At 52.2% G+C, this 20,989-nt stretch overlaps 1 protein-coding gene across 10 annotated transcripts in view; it reads right to left on the reverse strand.

The window, feature by feature from the left end:
* Nucleotides 1-20,989, reverse strand: part of JDP2 (Jun dimerization protein 2) — a 73,601-nt gene that overhangs the window by 28,438 nt on the left and 24,174 nt on the right. For 7 of the 10 annotated variants that reach the window (XM_045072157.1, XM_045072158.1, XM_045072148.1 and 4 more), the window contains 2 exons: nt 13,634-13,738; nt 5,259-6,407 (listed from right to left, as the gene is read on the reverse strand). In XM_045072157.1, the coding sequence (XP_044928092.1) occupies nt 6,222-6,407; nt 13,634-13,738 (291 nt within the window). In that variant the 3' untranslated portion in view covers nt 5,259-6,221. Of the gene's footprint in view, nt 1-5,258; nt 6,408-13,633; nt 13,739-20,989 lie in introns of those variants that run through there. The other 3 variants (XR_006604370.1, XR_006604373.1, XM_045072160.1) reach the window with 1 other exon arrangement.

Raw genomic sequence — 20,989 nt, forward strand, 5'->3', positions numbered from 1 at the left:
ACATCCCTAATTATATTTAGGCATGTGTTTTTAAACTTTCTAAGGTTTTAGCAATTGTTGACAAGATTTAAACCAATGATAAACCTTGGGTTACATTTGGGAAAATGCTATAACTATTCTAGAGATTCTATGCATTTCCTAAAGTTTTAATGTTTTGAGAGATCATCGCTTGATATTGTAATTATGGGAATGTTATATGTCACAGAAATTGTAACCTGATTTTCTTGCAGCTAAATTGTAAACTCCTGTGTCTCTTTAGCTCTAACCATATCCATTCTGAGTTTTTGTCATTTATAATTGTTTTAATTCTCTTGTAAAATGAGTTTTATCTTCAAGGAGATTCCTATAAAGGACTTTCAGGACAAATACAGATATTTGATATACTTGAAAATCCTAAAACTGAAATGGGTAAGAATTTCCAAAACTGACTAAAGCCGCATTCACCGGATTTAGTAACATGGGACTAAATGAACTAAAAGATTATAGTGTGGTGTCTCTTAATGTTTTGTCTGATTTTAAACATTGCCGGTTCTCTCTAATGTTTGCTCTTCCAGACTAGGGATACTTTTTCTTAAGTTATCTGTAACTTATAGAGATGTATAAGTGCTCATTTGTAAAAGTGCTCAAAGCATTCAAGCTTTTCTCTCTATCTGAACCCTCTGAAACCAAAAGGTCTCAGTAAGTATTCTTTCTTCCATGGCAATCAGTCATTTGCATAAATTCAATAAGAATCTGTTCTCCTTTAACAGGACACCATTGAGAACTGGTTATTTTACCAAGGCTTTGACTGGGATGTCATATTTGAAAAGACTCAGATATGACCAGACAGCTTTAAGAAACTAAGGTTGACTTTATGAAACCTGGAGCCATAAAGCCTCTTGGGACTGTTGGCCTGATACCTTGCTTACAGAGTTCCCAGCAGCCTCACCAGGTGAGTAAAGGGTGTCACTCCTTGGTAGGTGCAGACACTCAGAAGAGGAACTCGCACAAATCAACAGGTATTGCAGGCATGCCTGATGGCAAGTACAGAGCTTGGCTTCTGGCCCGGAGAGGCTACTAAAAGTTCAACCTAGAGATTCCTTATAAGAAGTTCCAGCAAAGCAGATTCTAAAAGATCTATATGATCACACTCAACTGTTCTTGCTGAGCTTATGTAAATAATGGGCCAAGTTTGTTAAAACTGGACTTGTTTCACAAGTGAATTAGTCCTGATTTGGCTATCTCTGTAAATGAGGGTTATTTTAGAGAAAAAAATTGTTTTAGTAACACACCTTTATGGATGTTAAATTCTAGATTTGATTGTCTTTAAATGTTTACCTAAGCTAAACAATTTGAGGTAAACTTCAGAGAAGTTGTACAATAGCTTCTTTAGTTGATCTTACTGTTTTGTGGGGATATTCGCAGACCCCACGGCACATGATTAAACAACTGAAAAATGGGATTGATTCCCCTACAATTGTATAACTTAACTAACACCTTATGTGTGGCTGGGATAATGAAATTGCCTAAAAGCCAGCCTATTGCACTCCATAGGATTAACTATGGACTTGTGGAGACAATGGATGACCCCACTTTCTTTATGATTGGATTGGATGATGCATGGGGAACTCTCCTTATCTCTTGACAAGTTTTCTCCCACTTGACAATGATCCTCTGTAATCAGGATATTGTTAAGGTTGGACCACTCAGAGGTCGTCTTATTGGTTTCATCCCTTAGTCATATTTATCCTAGAGGCCACCTCTGTTGAGGTGCGATTGCAAACAGATGCTTTAGCTAAGCATAAAACAGCCCTCATAAAAGGAGCCTCAAAGCTCACTATGGGACAGTCCCTGACTGTAATGATGTCACATCAGATCCAGATTTGTCTTAGTAGCCAAATTGTCAAAGCCTAAGAATTAACATTTATACTGACTCCAAATATGCCTTCCTGGTACTACATGCCCAGGGAACTATTTGGAAGGAAAGGGGATGCTATCAAGCCATAACTCCCAAATCAAATATGGGCCTAAGTTACAAAACCCTCCTTATCGCTATACTAAGGATGGCCTTAGATGTCCTGACAGCAGCCCAGGGTGGCACATGTGCAATTATCAAGACAGAATGTTGTGTGTACATCCCAGACTATCACAAAAGTATCACAGGACTAATAAAGGATATGAGTGCCCAGATTAAGGCTCTACAAGGTCCCCCTCTCTCTTTTAGTGATTAGTTAAGTTCCTGGCTTGAAGGAGGGCTATGGCCAAATCTCCTTCTCGGGCTTCTCATTTTTATCACCTCATTAACCTTAATATGTTGCTCTGTTCAGTGTTTCTCTACTTGGCGCCGAGACTCCATTGCTGCAATGACTTCACCACGACAGATGATCCTTACCACGCGCAAAGACACTCCTTCACTGTCAGCGCTGGATTCGGCTGCCTCCGCCTTTCGTAACTCCCCTATACATTCCTCCACTGATCAATATTGACCCCAGTAGGTAGGGACAGCTCTACGCCCCTATTCAGCAGGAAGAAGTTACAGAAGATGAGACCTTCCACCTTCAACCACCTTAAAGATTTAAGAGTCAAAATTGTTCAGGGGGAAATGATGAGGAAGCAGGAGGCTGGCTGAGGATGGAGAAGGGGCTGATGCCTTGCACTCCCTCTCCACCCACTCCCCTTGGTAATATATGTGACATTCCACAGGCACAGGCACCCCTGACCACCTTAAAAAAGAATGTTGCTTTTATGCAGATCAAACTGGAGTAGTCAGAGAAACTATGGATATACTCAGAGAAAGACTTGCTCAAAGAAAAAGGGATTTTCAGTCCCAGCAGGGATGGTTCGAAAACTGGTTCAACAGATCGCCTTGGCTTACTACTTTGTTGTCATCTATAACAGGCCCTCTCATCATTCTGTTATTAATTCTAACTTTTGGTCCTTGTGTCTTAAACAGGTTAGTACAATTCATTAAAGATCGCCTGTCTGTTGTTCAGACTATGGTCTTGACTCAGCAATACCAACTACTTAAACAAGTAGAGTCCCAAAAGGACTCAATTGAAGAACAAAACAGATAGATATAAGATTATATCCATGTTAAAGAAAAAGGGGGGAATGAAGGACCCCAGGTCAGAATTATACTATAGCCTATAAGTTTTAACATTCTTTTTATGACCAGCTTATGCTAACTGAGAAACTGTAGCTAGCTGACGATAGATAAGGGAGTCAGCAAGCAGCATAACAGGATAACGAATAGCGAAAATCTGTGTTTAACCCGGCTGTTTCTGGCTTCTGTATAATAATGCTTCTAAGGCTTTGCTAAGAAATGAAAAATTGCTTAAACCCTCAACTCTAAGGAGCGGGAGGCTGGCTGAGGACAAAGCGAAAGCTGGCGCCTTGCACCCCCCCCCTTCACCCACTCCCCTTGGTAACATGTGTGACATTTCACAGGCACCCCTGACTGCCCTACAAGAAGAGCAAATGGTTATCTTGCAGAGATCACAGTCCTGCAAGGCAGGAGTCTCTCTTGGTTTACAAATGTCCTTGAGATTTACAACAAAGAAGTAGCCTTATCAATAGCTCAATTTCCAAAGACACATAACTCAGTTTCTCAAGCCCTAACGTCACCCTCCCCTCCATAAAAAACCGAAGGAGATGGAGGTAGAAGGAAAAGTAAATAAAGTTAAATTTCTTTTAAGACCTAAATCTCACTAACAAGGACATTTGATAGCAGGAATGTAACATTCCACCAGGAGACTCCCAATTGTCTTTATGTTAGTGCCTCATTAGAGGGAATGTGGCCTTGGCTTGATAGTAACCAGGCCTTCAATATCCTGATAGTGCTTTCATTCGCATGCGTGGGCTAATCGGCCAGTTCTGCTTCTGTAAGATTGCTTTGTCTGCTTTCGCGCGCTGTCCCCTGACCCAATTCACTGACGCCAAGTATGCCTGTTCAAACTGTCAACCAATCAGCTCAGCCCCACCCGAAACTTGTTTGTACCTGTCTATAAAAATCCTGCACTACCCCAGCCGGGTGTGCTCGGTTAGCTGGAGCTGCCGACCACCCGCCGGTACCTGCGTAACAATAAAGAACCTCTTGCTGATTGCATCCAGTGGCAGTGTTGGATTCTTGGGTAAGGGGATCCGCGGGTCTTTCACTTTTGTAACTCCACTATCCAGTTCTGTGTGTACCCGTAAAAAGTAAAGCATCAGTTTACATGTTCAGGAAGATTGCATACGTGGTGGACTGCGTATAACCTCTTGCAAATTGCCATCCTCTCCAGCTCAACACTGTGTTCCTGAGATTTATCCGCACCGACACCTGTAGCTCTGGTTCATTCTTTTTAGCGGCTGAATAATATTTGATTCTATAAAAATACAATTTGTTTATCTGGTCTTCTCTTCACGTGTATTTAGGCTGTTTCCAGTTTCTCTATTACAAACAGAGCTTCAGTGACAGCTTGTCCGGTTCCTCGGCCCCTGTGCTCGAGTTCCTCCAGGGCACAGACTTAGGAGGGAAATTGCTGGGTCAAAGGATGCGTTTTGCGTTAGCATCACCGGTAATTGCCAAATTGCTTTGCACAGGAGTCACACCGATTTCCCACTAGTGGCCTCTGTAAGTTCCCTTTAATTCGTATCCTGACCAACACATACTGGTTTCTGCCCATCTGATTGCTAATGGGTCTTGTCCTTCTTTGGGGTTGTACGGTTGATTCTCACAGCAACTCTGGGTGGAGGCCTCATTTATGACCACCTGGCAGGAAGGCACGGGGAGGCCCAGGGAGGGGATGAGGAGCTCAACACTGATGACTGTGGCCATGCAGGAGCCGAATGAACCTAGTAATCGTGAATCCCAGCATTTGTCTCTAGAAGAGCTGAATACAGAACACAAACTCTGCAGCTACCTTTAGAGAATAGAAGAGAGGAAATCATTGGCACAAAGGTCGTAAATAACAACTATCCACACTGGCAGAGAACAAGATAATTGTCATTTTATGGTGACTGCTCAGCTCCTTGGAGATTGGCTGGCACACACAGGGCACACACTTGGGACACTCGCAGAGGAAAGAAACTAAGGAAGTACTGCAGAGTTCTTGAACTTTTCCGAGTCTCGACTTCTGCATCTGTAAAATGGGCATATAAACACTTACCCGGGAGGGCCATGGTGAAAACCAAGGGCCTACAGCAGATGCTCCAAACATCCCCTGATGCCACACACTGGGAGGCCCCCCCGAGCGTGGCTTGCACCCCACTCCCTAGGTAGACACCACAAGAGGCAGCTGAGTAGGTAAGAGTAACGTTTACTGAGCAATACAGGACTGAGTACTATGAAGGGTTTACCAGGATGGAAATGCACCCCACGCCCACCCCGGCCACCCCCAACACCCAGAGACGACTACAGTACTTAGGGTTACACACAATGGCCATAACTGCTGGATATCTGCTCGTAACAAACAAACCGTAGCATATTTATACTATATCACATCGAGTGATTATAGAAATCCATATATATATTGCTTGTATAAAATCTTTTTTTTTTTGTAAAAAATATTAAAAAAAAAAAAAAGAAAGTATAAAAAAACATGTGCAGTTGAAAGCCCTGCCAGGACAGCCAGTCTGTAAACATTCGGTGAGTATGTGCTTTGGAAGGGCGCCCGCGCCTCGTGCCCGCAGCAAACTCCGGCAGGGCCGCCGAGGGTGCGTCCCGGCTGCTGCTCCCAGCGGGACCCACGCTGGACCCTGGTGGCCTCGCAGCAGGGTTGGGAGGCACGGCCGGGGGCAGGCAGGCTGCAGTTGGTCTCTGAGTTCCATGCCCAGCCACATTTCGTTTGCAAGTCATGGCTTTTCCTGGCTGCTCCGAGGTCCCTCCACAGGCACCCAGTGGAGAGGCCAGAGCGGCGCCCCAGGCCATTCGCTAGGGTGTCTCTCTGGCCAGGGGTCTCTGTCCTGCCTTCTTCGAGCGGGGCCCCAGGCACGGCAGCTCCATCCGAGGGTCTACTTTGGTCTCAGCGCTTGGTCCTTCTGGTTTCGTCAGCCTGTTCTTCCCCTTGTGTGGCTGATCAGAGTTTCACAAAAAAAAAAAAAAAAAAAAAAAGAAAGCCCGGCCGGCACTGGCTGGGCTGAGCCTCGTTGTCAAGTTTGTCATGCAGCAAGGAAGGGCCCTCTGGGAGCCCTGGTTCTCTCCCCTCTTCCCAAATCCTCCTCCTCGTCCTCCTCGTCCTCCTCCTCCTGCTCCCAACCCATGGTCACTTCTTCTCTAGCTGCTCAAGCAGCGGGTTGCCTTCGGACTCGGGGGTCTTGACGCTGTCTGTCCGGACAATGCAGGTGGGGCGGTGCCGGTTCAGCATCAGAATGAGCTGCTGTCGCTCCTGCTTCAGCTCCTCAATCTGGGTCTTCAGCTCCGCGTTCATGAGTTCCAGCCGCTCAGATTCCTGGAACAGAGACGGGGCTGTAAGCTCTCGCTGGGGACCAGCTCTATCTGGGGAGGTACAAGGCATCCCTGGCTGGCCTCTGCCTGTCTTCTGCCTGTCACGTTCCCACTGGAGGAAGCGTTGGGCCCCTTGGGTAAGTGATTTTCTGCAGCAGTGCCTGTCACAGTGGTGACACGGGACAGGGTCAATGTGGGATGAACCCGGGTTACATTCCGGGGACCAGCCCGTCTCTGGTCCCACCTCCCTCCCCTCACTCAGCGCACTCCAGCCACAGCGACTTCCTTGTTATCACTCAAATATGCCAACAAGCTCTCGCCTCCTGGCCCTTGCCCCAGAAACAAAGGGTAGGAGAAGAATATGGGTCCAGGGGCACTACAGCAGGGGCAAGAAGGGTCCAGAGGGGGTGAGACGGGGCCCACAGTTGGCAGTGCGGTGGCGAGGTGCTTAGATGTGTGATGTGTAACTGTACATTGGGGATATTTTGGCCTGTGGGATCCCCAAGCCCAGTGGGGTCATGTCATTCCTCCTAAAACATGGGTTTCCTGATTATTAGCCCCAAATCATTTAAACAGCCTCTTCTTTATCCTCTGTTATCTGGAAGCTGTGCCCATTGGGAGGCACTCAGCTGCCATCCTTCTGGATCCAAAATAAAATTTCACATCCCAAGTGAGATTCCCAGTGAACTTCCAGCTTAGCTGGAGTCCCTTTTTCCAAGGAAAAGAAGCCATGCTGGCCATTTGATTTTGGGGGCGTTCACCTGTTCGGAGTGAGGATAGGGGATGAGCATATATACCAATTCAAGGCTTGGGGGTCAAAACGGTGAAGGCTGAAAAGCTCCTGAATAATGTTTATGGGACTGTGTCTGAAAACCGGCAACCAGTTTGAGAGCTACAATTTACTCAAGGGCCGGCGACGTTTTCACCCACTGGTTCTCAACTAGGAGTGGTTCTGCCTACCGGGAGACATCTGGACGATGACTGGGGATGTTTTTGGTTGTCACAACTGGGGAGGGGGTTGCTGCTGGCATCGAGTGGGTAGAGGCTGGGGGGGGTGCCCCTAACTAAGCATCCTGCACAAGACGGCCCCACAAGAAGAACCGTCTAGACAGAATGTCCACAGCTAAGGCTGAACAACCTGTAGCAGCAAAGGACAAGCTGTGGTTGCGGTTGCGTGTGCAACAGCTGAGCTGGATGACGCCAGCTTGGGCCCAGGGGCCGGCGGGGCCAGGCTGAGCAGCCTCCTTCAGGGGGCCCTCGGGGGGTGCCCACACACATCCCAGGGCTGCTGACTGTCTCCCACCCACTGGCCTGCCTGAACTGTCTTTGCACTGGTCTCTCAGGTCACAGCATGGGAGCCCGGGCAGCTCAGATGGCCAAGATGCACAGGCCTCGTGACCAGACACTGGGGGAGAACAACCTTGAAAAAGGAAAAAAATGCTCAGGGGGAAAATATTAAAAACCAGCTATGGTGGTTTTTGGTTCAACAGGATGAAGCACGATGGGGAGGCTGGCCCTGTCCCCTGTTCTCAGAATTCCAAGAGACGTCATCTCCGGGAGCCAGGAGAGAGCCCATGTGGAAACCACGAGTCCATGACCCATCAGTTGGGGTCACGTAGGTGTTAATCTTGGGTGCCTGCTCACTAGGTCTCATGAGCTTGTGACCTTGGGGACTTCTCGCAAACCCTCTGACCGTCTGGTTCCCCTGAGCCAAGGTTTTAGCTCCAAGTTTGAGTCCTCAGAGGCTCTGTCTCGGGAGTCTCTGCTCAAACACCCACCAGCATTTGTGAGGACTTACAACGGATGTCTTGGGGACCAGGACCCACACAGCGGGGAAGAGCTTACTATGGGCCCATCAGGGGTGCACGGCTTAGAACACCTTCCAAGAGCCCTAATGGCGAGGTCTGGCCCCAGGTTTAAAACCCGGTTGTGTTGAGAGGGTCGGTTGGTGCGGAGGAGAGGGACATCAGGAAGGGAGCCCTGGGTGAACACGGACCCAGACCCGGGAAATAAGCTGAAGATGTGTTTAGAAGATGAGATCTTCCACTGTGGCCATAGGTCACTTTAGGACAGAAGGGCAGAGAGCCTTCTGGAAGGTGGATTTAGAGTCACATAAGACAAAGCTTCAGGGTTTGGAATCAGAGTCTAGAGCAAGTTTCCTCACTGCCCTGAGTCTTTGTTATCTTAAATATAAAAGATGATGCTCGTGGGGGGTTAAAGGAACTCAGGGAAAGCACTTGTCAACTGAAAGGTTAGGGAGGCTTAAGGAAGAGGCTCAACTTTAAGCGTTGAGCAAGGGCCTCTGAAGAGACAGAAGGAGAAGAGGAGGAGGAGGACGGTTCAGAGAAGCCTGGCAGGCCCAGGTGACTGGATCTGGAGAACGAGAGAGGCTGCCCGGGGGAAGGGTCCAAGGACTGCGGTGGGGGACAGGGCTGCTGGGGACAGGGCTGCTGTTTGGGGGTGGCAAGGAAGCTGCTGGGTTGCGTGCAAGTGGACATTAAAAGTGGACGTGCGCTGTCCGGTGTCAGACACGCCGCAATCCGCACCGCGCCTCCCCACTTCCTTGGCCGCGCGTCGGACCAACGTCATGGACAAACATCCGTGCCACACAGAAACCCACGCAGGCGAGGGGCTTCCCACATTCATTCATCACTGGAACGGCACTGCGTTCTGTTGGTTTTAAAATGTCAGAATATATCGTGGACCATCCCAAACTCTGACCGGCCGACTGTCAGAACACAACTAAGTGCTTTGTAGTTTTATTTCCTTCTGTTTTATGGGGTGGTGCTATGTCTTTATTGATTGGGAAAGTAGAAGCTGAGTTCAGAAGAACCTTTTTTTTTTTTTAACCACGATTGTAGAACTTGTTTGTGGTTTTATAACAGCAACTACCTGGTCTGTTTTCCTAATTAATTAAGAAACTAGCGGTTTCTTAATTATGGGCTAGGATCGTCACACGTTAATTACGAAGCAAATAACTCTGCTTGCGTTTTTGTTTGTTGTTTTGCCTTCTGGTAGATATTTATTGCCCTAGAGAAAATGAAACCATTTGTTGTTTTAGAATAGAATCAGTGCAAGCGAATGAACATTGTCTCTTCTACTGTGCTCAGCAAAGGCCGGAGAAAAGATACAGGTGAGGGGCTGGGTGTTCTGGCTTTTCATCCTGGCTGTGGGGCCTTGGCCAAGTCAATTCCTTTCTTGGGGCTTCTGTCTCCTCCCAGAAAATAAAATGATTGGCCCAGGGGACTTTCAGCATTAAGATTCTCTGACTTTATCTTTTTTTTTTTTTTCCCCAAAGATTTTATTTACTTATTTGACAGACAGAGATCACAAGTAGGCAGAGAGGCAGGCAGAGAGAGAGGCGGGAGGAAGCAGGCTTCCTGCTGAGCAGAGAGCCTGATGTGGGGCTCGATCCCAGGACCCTGAGATCATGACCTGAACCAAAGGCAGAGGCTTAACCCACTGAGCCACCCAGGCGCCCCCTCTGATTTTATCTTTAAAAAAAAACATTTACCGGGGCACCTGGGTGGCTCAGTGGGTTAAAGCCTCTGCTTTCGGCTCGGGTCATGATCCCAGGGTCCTGGGATCGAGCCCCGCATTGGGCTCTCTGCTCAGCGGGGAGCCTGCTTCCTCCTCTCTCTCTGCCTCTCTGCCTACTTGTGATCTCTGTCTGTCAAGTAAATAAATAAAATCTTAAAAAAAAAAAAAAAACCATTTACCCTAATGCACTTAAAGTAGAGTTCTGCTTCCCAACTTTTTTGGTAAGTATAGGGAAGAAGGCTGGTATAGCCCCTCCTGAGCACAAAAGACCTGTCTGAATTAAAATCCCAACTCTGCCACTTGAGCTATGTCCCTGTGAACCAGACCCCAATTTCCCTGAGCCCGGCAACCCAAATAGCGTGCTGGCAGGAGAGGAAGCCCCAGGCTCTAAGTCCTGCCTCAGCTGCTGTGGGGTCTTGAGCAAACTTCCAGCCCTCTGAGGCTCCAAATCCTCGCCGGAGAGTGGGGACGACCTCACCACCTTCAGGGTCGTGAGATGGAGCCCCATGTTGGGCTCTGTACTCCGAGGAGAGTCTGCTTGGGATTCTCTCCCTCTGCCCCTTCTCTCTCTCTCTCAAATAATAAATAAATCTTTTTAAAAATAATAAATGAATAAATGGCAAGAGAATTCCTCAGGTCTGTAGCCATCAACACAGCCATCTGCATCTGTGTCTTAAACCTCACCCCCAACTCTGTTTCCAAGGCCAGAGGGGAAGAGAGGAGCACAGGTGGGGATGGGGATTGGGCTGGGTCCAGACAGGCCTGCCCAAACCTCCCTCCCAGACCCTGAGGCCACCAGGGACACCTCCATAGCCAAGTAACTGGCCTTCCCACTGCCCCAATCCCTGTTCCACACTGCAGCCGGAGGGATCTTTCCAAGGTCTGTCTCTCTCCAACGGAAACCTTCCATTGCTCTCCATGACTGCATAATCCATCATCATAACGGGGACACTTGTGAGAGTGAAAGCAGGAGCTATTGATAAATAGGCCAGGACCAGAGGCATAAAGGGGGACTGCCCTAGACTGTGCAGCACAGAGGATGATCCTACATAGCGAGGACCGAACCGGGGGCTGCCTGTCCCTCCGTTCTCTCCCTTGTACTCTACCTTGTAGCTACATTGTAGTGATAGTGTAGCTACAGCTACACTGACATGTTTTTCAATTCTGTAACCACATCCTTAAACACCTCCTGCCTCTAACCTTTGCTTGCACGGTTCCTGCTAAGCCCCTCCATGCTGTCCTTCATCTCCTTAGCTCCTGTGCCTCTTTTATGTCTCGATAAGCAGTCTTTCCTCCGCGGGGGCTGGGCTAGGACCTCACGGCGTGTTCTATCAGCCCGCCCGGCTTGGCCAGTGCCTGACGCAGTGCGCATGACCAGTCCCCGCTTCCGTCTGCTGTCCCATGCAGACGTCACCTGCTTGTCTGCTCTGCAGCGGGTACTTGCTACACACTGCATGGGAGGAGGGAGGGATGGAGAGCTGGAGGCAGGGATGGAGGGATGGATGGATAAACAGGGGATAAATGAATTCCAGCTCCAGCACTTGCTAGCAGTGTGACTTTGGGAAAGTAATGTGACCTCTTCTGAGCTCTAGGTCAGTCTCTACAATGGGGATAACCAATGTTTATCTTACTGGAATGTTATAAGATTAAACGAGGCATGTGAGTTGTCTGCATACAGTAGGTGCTCAGCAAATGTTCCCGGAACATGAAGGACAGCTAGCAGCATTCATCAGGCGCCCTTCACTGCACCAGTGTGTGTTCACTTGGCATATCTTGCCTGCTAACGGGCTGACAAGCCCTGGAAGGCGGGCATCTGGTGTGAGACTTCCCACTCCCTGCTATGCCCCGCCCAGCTCTTCAGGCACTCAGGGCTGGAAAGGTGGTGCGGGACCCTCCATCCGTCTTGGGGCCTGTGGGAGACCTGTGCCTTGGAACCTTCTTGAAAACTTCCAGCCCAGTGTTGGTCCACCATCTCTTCCAAGAAGGCTCCCAGCTCTTGGAGTCTAACTCCAACCTGTAACGGCCATTTGCCTACCCCAGATACTCACAGCCCACTGGTGTACACATGGCCCCATGCTGTCTGCACCTGTGACCTTGGATTTTCTCTCTGCTTGTTGCAAGCATGAGAAGAAACCCATATATTTCTCAGCATCGGAGAAAACCGAGGCCACATGAGCCTTCTGTCTCCAGCTCCCACAGGAGAGACTAGGTCTGCTCCTTCCTATGTGTCCCCCATGGCAGCTGGCACAGTGCTAGGAACTTAGTACATGTCTAAAAATGTCTGTCAATGAATCAATGACTGAGTGAAAGAATGAACACACGGACGGGGCGCCTGGGTGGCTCAGGGGGTGAAAGCCTCTGCCTTTGGCTCAGGTCATGATCCTGAGGTCCTGGGATCTAGCCCCGCATTGGGCTTTCTGCTCGGCAGGGGAGCCTGCTTCCTCCTCACTCTCTGCCTGCTTCTCTGCCTACTTGTGATCTCTGTCTGTCAAATAAATAAATAAAAATCTTTAAAAAAAAAAAAAAGAATGAACACACAGATGAATGAATGAATGAATTAGAACTAGCAGAGTGTTAAGAGCAAATGCTTTGAAGTAGCCTCAGGCTTGAATCTCAGTTCTACCACTCAGCTGCTGAGGGTCCTGGGCAAGTAACTTAACCTCACCGTGCCCTAGCTTCCCGAGAGATGATAATGAAGGCACCAACCTCACACAGTTATCAAGCCAACGAAGAGATAATACACTCACAGGACTCGGCACACTGCCCGACTTTACAAACATTAGCAATGGCGGCTACCTGCTGGATCCCACAGAACAGAGCCAGAGCCACGGATACTGGTGTTACTATCACTACCTGGTAATGAACAAACGATCCAGAGTGGGACGCTGGAGACCACCAGCCTGGACTGATGAGCGTTCCTGGTCATGTTCCTTCACCGACATCTATCATTTTTGAGACATAGCAAAGGCTTAAGAGCTGGGACTCTGGTTGAGGGCTGGGGGGTGGTATGGAGAACAAACACCCTGCTTGGCACGGTCCATGTGAAAGGGTCAGGACCTGCTCTGAGGGCCTGGGCGGGGGGTGGGGGAAGGTGACCCCCTCTGGTGGTCTTCATGCATGCAGAGCTGGGTCGGACCCCAAGGTCCCTGAGGGTAGAGGCTTGGGGGGTCCCCCCAGAGGGACTGAGGGAGGAGGCTGAGGCCAGCCAGATGAGATGCAGGGCTGGAAGAGCCCCTTGCAGCTCAGGGTGCCACCAGCTGCCTCTCTGGTGCTAGGAGACTCTCCAGGTGCCAGGAACACCGCTCCCAGCTCAGCGGCTGTCACCTACATCTTTAGCATACGCCCTAGACAACTTTGGCAGCCACCAGGGTTTCGAAATGAGTCGGCACCGTCCTAGGCCATGTGGGTCCATCAACACCAGGTCTGATCTCATAGAGGGGACTTGGCTCCTCCCAGCTTCTCTGGTCTTCCGGGGATCTGGCTGGGCGGGATCTGAGGCCAGTGGCCCAGGGTTATCTTGTGTTGGGGAAGGGGCACTGGCTGGGAGGCAGGGAAGGACTGAGGGGTAGCGGCCGGAGGGACCGATGCCAGCAGGTCCACCTCGATCCCACAGGCTTTGGTAACAAGCTCACTCTGAAGAACGACATGGGTGCCCCGGCCCACCCCCCCAACCCCCACCACCCCGCTCACCCGCTGCAGAAACTCCGTCCGCTCCTTCTTCTTGTTCCGGCATCGGGCTGCTGCCACTTTGTTCTTCTCCCGGCGTCTTTTCCTCCGCTCCTCTTCTTCATCTAGCTGTGAGGGCACAGAGCCGCCGGTCAGACGTGGAGGCAGGCCTGGAGGACAGCGTCCCTCCTGACACACACAGACGGACGGACCGTCCCCCTTCTAACTCACGTCTCAGCAGAAAGTGAGCCGCCCCTGCCTGCCAGCCCACGGCTTCCCGGCTGATGAAGTGGAAACGTCTCCCAGCCGGCCCACGGATCCTTCTGGAGCAGGTGGGCAAACCCGGGAGGGGTCAGTGGCCGGGAGAGCAGGGCGGTCGGGTTCTGCCAGAGTTCAGGAGGCTCCGAGCCTGGCAAGTCTACTCACACAGAGGTCCCTTGCCCAGCCCGAGCCTTCTGGGCACTATTTTCCAGGCCAGTGGTTCCCAGGCACTTCCTTTAAAAAATGCCTTGGGCATGAACACAGATTTCACATTCTACTCCCACGCACTTCCACCTCCCCGGGCTACCCTCCCTCCTGGTCCTTCCAGAGGCTCCCATCTACCTCCTGGTGCTCTCAAACAGACTCCCCAGTCTCCTCACCCAGCTCTGATTCTTTTCCTGTCTTCTGCACACTCCTCCTCTGACACCTACCTGCACCCCAGGATCCCAGGGCCCCCCAGAGCGCCCTGAGCTGGACACAAGCAGAGGGGCTTCCTAAGTCTCCAGCTTGGCTTGCTTCTCCCCTGGGACACATTAGAAAGTTTCCCACACATAAGACAGGGCCCATAAATGGCAAGGTAGCAATTCACAGCCCACCAACCCTGACTTTCAATGGAAGTTGCAGGTTCTGTTGTTTCCTTAGTAATAACAACAAGAGTTGCTCTTCCATGACTTTTTCTTAAATGCTTCCCACACAGGTCATGCTATCCTCACAATTAGTGAGGAAGGTCCTGTTGCTGACCCATTTCACAGTTGGAGGGACTGAAGACCAAGGCCATCCAACTAAGAAATGGCAGGGTTGGGATTTCAACTCGGATTTCTCTGACTTCAACCTTCCTGCTCTTGACTGACCACAGGCCGCACACAGCCCCATCAGGATCAGTATGATGCGGTGCCTCTCGCTGCCGGTTAGCTACCAGGAGGATCTGGAGGACACACAGGACCAGCTGGGCAGGGGACAGCCTAGAGTCAGAGGCCACTAGAGAAGTCGTCGGATTGCTCTGAGCTTGCCAACTCTCTCACTTCTCCAGCCAGTGGGGGTGAATCTGGCAGCCTGAGGCCTGGAACAAGGTCTCAGCCCACAGGGCTCCAGGCCAGGAAAATAAACAGCCTCTCTCCGTGCACTCCCGGCATGCTCTAGGAGCTGAGGACCCAGAGCCTGGCTGGAGACCAGCACCCACGGCCATCAGCACAGGCCTTGGTGAGGCAGCCCTTTCTCCTTCTCCACCACCTCTGAGCTTTTCCCTGACCCACGCCCACCCCTCCTGGGAGGCTGGCCGGAGAGGCTCCTTGTCAACACCGCCACACCCAAGCACCTCCCAGCCCCTTGGCCTCCCTTGAAACAGAACCAGAAGTGACAGCCCCTTTGGCTGACCTGCATCTGGGAAAATAGAAACCCGGACAAAATTGATTCCACCCAACCTCAACCTCACCCCCAGCACTGCCGAGGTAACCGTGACGACAGGCAGAGGGAAGGAACTGGAGGAAGTGGCTGGCAGTGCAATCTCCCCTCGGCCAGGAGGGTTTGCCCACAAACTGCCGAGGTGATGTGTGCAACCCGGGCAGAGTGCGGGGCTCACGGGGCCGGGGCAAGCCGGGGTCCTGGCAGGGAAGCCACTTCCCAGGAGATACAAGCTCTGTCCTCCAAGACCCCACCACCAGACCTGCACAGAGCCAGACACAAACGGAAGCTGCTCCTGCCACAGATTTGAAGGGGCTCAGTGCTGGGCATTTAAGAGCTCAGCTGGGCCAGGCTGATGCCCACATGGGGGGCTGCTCCAGTCTCCCTGTCCCGCCTCATCCACCCCCTCCAGCCATCACCCTCTCTCCAAATGTCTCCCCCTTCTCCACACCAGCTGGACCCTCCTGAGATGACCTTCCTTTCCTCCTTGAACTCTTACTCCACCTTCAAGAGCAAATGTCACCTCTCCCAGGAAGGCTCTTCTGACTTCCCAGACAGAATTAACTGCTTTGTGCTGCCGCAGCACTGAGTACCCCACTGTAAGAGTCTCTCTCATGTCCCGTCATATTTGTCCTCCCCACTAGGCTGAAGGATGGGGGACTTGAGCAGCCCCAACACCTGACCAGAACACGGCGCTTCATACGGGCTCAGCAAATGTTAGTCGAATGAATGAAATAAAAGATGCCAGGGAAAGATGGCACGGGTTTGGATTCTAGAATTATAAAAGCGATTTATTGCCTGTGTTTGTCTCTGCATAAGCCTTTCCTTGGTGCTAGTAAGAAGCCTTTTCCACCAGGGTTGGCCTCTCCGGTCTGCCTACAGGAGGCCTTCAAAGGTTGGGGGTTCAGTCCTGTCTTCCCCAGGAGCACATGGACCACAGAGCCGCAGGCCCCTGATATGTACAGTGGGTCTGCACAGATCCTGAATAGGCCCGGACACAGTCTGGGCTGGGCAGTGAAGCTTAACCCCTGCTAAAGTCCCACAGCCCCCCAGCAGCCTTCAAGCCCACCCCCCAGGCCTCTCCTGCACCCCTGCTCCCTCTCAGCTGACATCTCCCAATAAAGCCAGAAATGGCCCGAAGCCCCCGACCATACCTCCCCCACGGACACCGCACGGCGTCTTCCCCAAATCCTCCTGCCGCTACACAAGAGCCCTCCGGGAACATTTAGAAAATGGCAGCTGAAGTCCTGCCAAAAATAAGCAGGGAGCTGGGCAGTGCCCTCAGCCTTCTCTTCCCCCACGGGCACTCTGTGTCCCCTGCTGGGCCAGAAGGGAGACAGCCCTGCACCGCCGCCACGGCCTCCACCCTCCTCCCAGCCTTCTCTCCCCACAGGTCAAGGCTACTTTCCACGGCTCCGATGTGCCCCAGGGTCCCTCAAGCACTTGGCCGGGAGGGGGTGAGGCAGTAGACAGCGTTCTCACCACACACAGTTCAGCCCTCTAAAACTGGAACCCCAAAATGGGGCATGACGATTTGTTTTCTGCAGATACAGCTGGAATTTACGAGACTATTTAAGAGGGAGGCAGCTGGACACATTTAAAGACCCAGGAGATGGGTGCCTGTTCTCAAAGTGAGCTCTGGCTCTCCCCAGTTCCCAGGAAGGCCCAGGGCAAAGCTGTCGGTGTTTTGGGGTGAGCAGAGAGGGGTACCCCTGTGCCACACTTCTCGTTGGCCCCTGTGCCACACTTCCATTGGAGGGACAGGCTTGGGGACCCATAGCCGAGAGGGTCCTCCTGCCCGGCAGTCCCTCCTCAGAGAGGCTGTTCTCAGAGCTCTGCTGTGGGGCTGGGGGACGTGAGCCCCTGACCACGGCTGACTGGACGAGGTGTGAACGGCTGACCAAGCTGGGCTGTGTTCGCTCCTGGAAATCTGAAATCGGGCTGCTGGGCCGGGGGGCAGCCACCTTCAACCCTGGGCCCTGAGAAGCAGAAAGACCAGGATACTGATCTGATGTTCGGAGACGAGCAGAAACCGAACCCCCTGTGTCGGGACAGAAACAAACACTCAACCAGAGAGGGGCGTCGGGGAGACAAAAAGCGGGAGTGGGTGACAGAGAAAGCAGGGCCAGGCCCCGGGGTGCGGCCAGGGAGGCGCCCAGGACACACAGGGAAGGAGGCGCTCATTCTCGAGCTCACGCAGGCCCAGGGCCGCCACCCGAGACTGACTGCCTCCTTCAACGGCCTCTTGCAGGGTATCCTGTTTGCCTCACCCCGTCCAGGCAGAGAGAGAGAGAGAGAGAGAGAGAGAGAGGAGAGAGCTCCTGACAGAGAAGGTGATGACAGAGATGGAGAGGAAAGAGAGAAACAGAGACAAAGAGGCAGAGCCTTTAGAAAGAGGAACACAGACGCGTGAACAGAGGTCGGCGGTTCATTCAGGCCGAGAGGACAGACAGAAAGCACATGCGGAGAATCCTCTGGATTCCACCCCTGGAGGGGCCCTTGGGTCCTGCCCCTTGGATCCCTGATGCATACCCCTGAAACTACCCTGAAAAATTCCTCTTGTGGCCTGAAGGGAGTTTGAGAAGGTTTCCGCCTCTGGGACACCAGGGTCTCTTCCTTAGGAAATCAGGTGATGCCAGATAATAATGGAGGAGCAGAAGGTGTCCCCCAGGGATTCGGTGGGTGGGTGGGTGGGGGAATCACTGCTACCCAGGAGCCCTGCTTCTAGAACACTGAGAATATGGCAGAGCTGGGAGGCAGAAGGACCTGAGCAAACAGAGGTGGGTCACCTCAGCAGGCATCAAATCTTTGGGCCTAGAAGTCCCAGGAGGCTAATCGGTCCCAGGAGACCATCTAGGACAGTCCTGTTACCCTCCCCCATTTTTACAGATGAGAAAGCAAAGATATCAAGGCTGCCTGGGAGGCAGGGACCACTTCGGATCCAGGCCTTTTGGCCTCAGGGCCCAAGCGCCTCCTGCTCTTTGAAGGGCTGGTGGTCTCTGGCACGGCCCCCATCCCCTGGCTCTGAGGGCCATGACTATGTTGTTCTCTTTCCGATTTGGGTCTTTTAAAATAAATACAATTCATTGCACAAGGAACGCTGGATGGGTCCCGTCCAAGCTGACCGGCGTTGAGGAGGGGCCCCCCCGCCACTCCCCTCTCGCAGGCCATGTGGCTTTCACGCGGTGGCAAACTTCGCCCAGACTTGACTTTGAATTCTGATATTTCATAAGCATTTCCAAAAATATATCTGGCAGGGCCGACAAAGAGATAGGATAAGAGCGAGCGATGACGCTGTGTAACCCGGGGCGCCGGACACAGGGCCGCTCTCCCATGGACGGAGCAATGAAGGCGAGCGCAGTCAGGCAGGCGACAAGCCCCCAACACTCACCAGAGGGCCGGAGGTCTGAGAGGCCATGTCATGCGCTAGGAACCATAGCACGGACAGAGAGAAGCAGGCCGAGTGGAGACTCAGGGCATCAGGGCGGTCAGCCCGGCCTTCAGGGCCTCCGAGGCCTGTGTGCTCCTGGGCAAGTCTGGAGCCCAGACTTGAGCCCAGACATGGCCTCTCTGAGCCTCTGAGTCTCCCCGTGCAAGGAAAGCACTGAGCACTACAGCCCAAGCTTGTAACAAGGACTGAGTTCTAGTCCAAAACTAGTCTAGCCCAGGGCCTGGGACACAGGACGTGTCCGCCACGTGCCAGATCTCGGGCCTGCCTTCCCAGGTGAGGTAGGGAGGCAGTGCTGGCACAGCCTGGGGCACACCCACCCCCCATGTGGCGGAATGTGGCACAGGAGACCCAAGGAGGGGGGACGTGGAGGGAGACAGGCTTGAGGGTGCTTTAAGGCACACAAGCTGTCCGTAGCAGCCCTACAGCCTCCATGTTAAGCCCCAGCCGGGCACACTAGGGTCCCACCCCCCCCCACAGGAGCCACACGGCACGGAGGAGCCACATTTCAACACCAGGGACCCACGAGCACCCTGGGAAGTAAACACCCAAATACCAAACATACCAGACATTCCCCCACATAAACACGGCTGCGCTGAGCCCAGGCTGCGGTTCCTCGCCACTCCCCTGTCCAGCCACGCATCCACACACAGAGCAGGGCAGTTCAGGGGCAAGACCTCTGCAAGCCAGCAGGGCCAGGCCCACAATCCTCCTCCTCCACAATTCCTCCTCCCCGGGGGGGGGGGGAATGAGGAAACCCCGGGGGCCTCCGTCCAACACCCTGGCTGACCCCACTACCCCCACCCCGCAGGGGCCAAGCCCCCCTTCCCATCAGCATCTCTCCAGGGCCCGAGCCGCTGGAAACCTTCTGCCCTCCTCTCCTGTCTTCTCCAGCAAGCCTCCCCCTCTCTCAACGGGCCGTAGTCTGGATGTCAGCTGTGAAATCCTGGGCAGGGCCGTAAGAGAAAATTCAAGCCAAATGGTCAATCTAAGGCTCGAGTTGCAAACTCTAGTCACCTCCAGGGGCCAAGCAAGGAACCATTAGTGAGGGAAGAGGGCTGGACGGGGCTGGGGTCTGCAGACAGGAACACCCCAGCTGGCCCCACACCGGCTGCATGGTCTCAGCACGGACAGATCTTCCAAGTTTTCAAGGCTTGCTGAAAATATGAGTTTTTAAGTAAAATCTTCCAGTTTTCAAAGTTGGCAACAAATTCCATCTTGAAAAGAACACTTTAAGGGCTGAACTTGTGTGGGCAGCTGATTTAAGGACCCCCCAGCAGGGGACAGACTCCGGCAGGGTGGGTCCTCAGACACTTGGCTCTAGTCACCGAGATGTCCCCCTCCAGGACCGTGGGCCAGTTTCTCTCTCCCATCCTCTGGCTCATCTTTAATAAACACAATATTGCCTACTTCTTGCTAACCTTTAACACCTTTCTTTGCAAGGGGGGTTTTAGGGGCGTCTCTCCCAGGCGAGGAAACGAGGCAAAGGTCAGCCCAAGGTTGCCAAGCCAGGAGTAGACAGGGCTCCGAATCCATGATGTCACACTGCCTTCCGACAGGGGGCTGGAGTCAAAGCTCCCACAGGCCGCAGCCAGCTCTGACGTCCCCGGGTTTTTACTCCCCCAGCCTTCAAGAGCAGTGTTGGTCTGACTGAGGGGAGAGGCAGAAGGATGTGGGAAGGATACCTTTTCCCTTTTAAAAAGTTTCAGAAATAGTCACTTCACAGACTCTTAGAGCCAGAAAGGGGAAACCCCTAAGCCAACCCCTGCATTTTATAGATGAGAAGACTGAGTCCCAGAGAAGGGAGTGGTTTCCTCCAAGACTCACGCTCGAGGGTAGGGCCTGGGTCCTCACGGATGAGTCCAAAGGATGCTGCTTGCTCAGCTCCCCCCTACCCCGGGGGCCTTCTGGCTCCACCTGACTCCCTCTTTCTAGAATTCTCTGTGCTCTGGAAGCACAACCCTGACCTCGTCTGTCCCTCTTCTACTTCTCTGGCCTCTCCTTTTCTGTCCCTTGCCCAGGACCCTCTTCCTCTCCCCTTCAGGCTGATGTCTCCCAGGGTCCCACCCCTGGCCTGTGGCTTTTCTCACCCCACGTGCACCCGCCACAGATCACTGTGCTTTCGACCGCCGTCTGTGTACGAATGCCAACCAGATCTCTGGCATGAGGCCAAAACATCCAGCTGATGGTCTGGGTGTTCAATCTGGATGTCCCTCAGCCCCTCAAAGCCTTTATCCTTGATGAGCTACTTCCTCCTACTCTTGCCCCAG

This window comes from Mustela putorius, unplaced genomic scaffold (genome assembly GCF_011764305.1).
Source record: "Mustela putorius furo isolate JIRA1106 unplaced genomic scaffold, ASM1176430v1.1 tig00000129_pilon_pilon_pilon, whole genome shotgun sequence".
Lineage (NCBI taxonomy): Eukaryota > Metazoa > Chordata > Mammalia > Carnivora > Mustelidae > Mustela > Mustela putorius.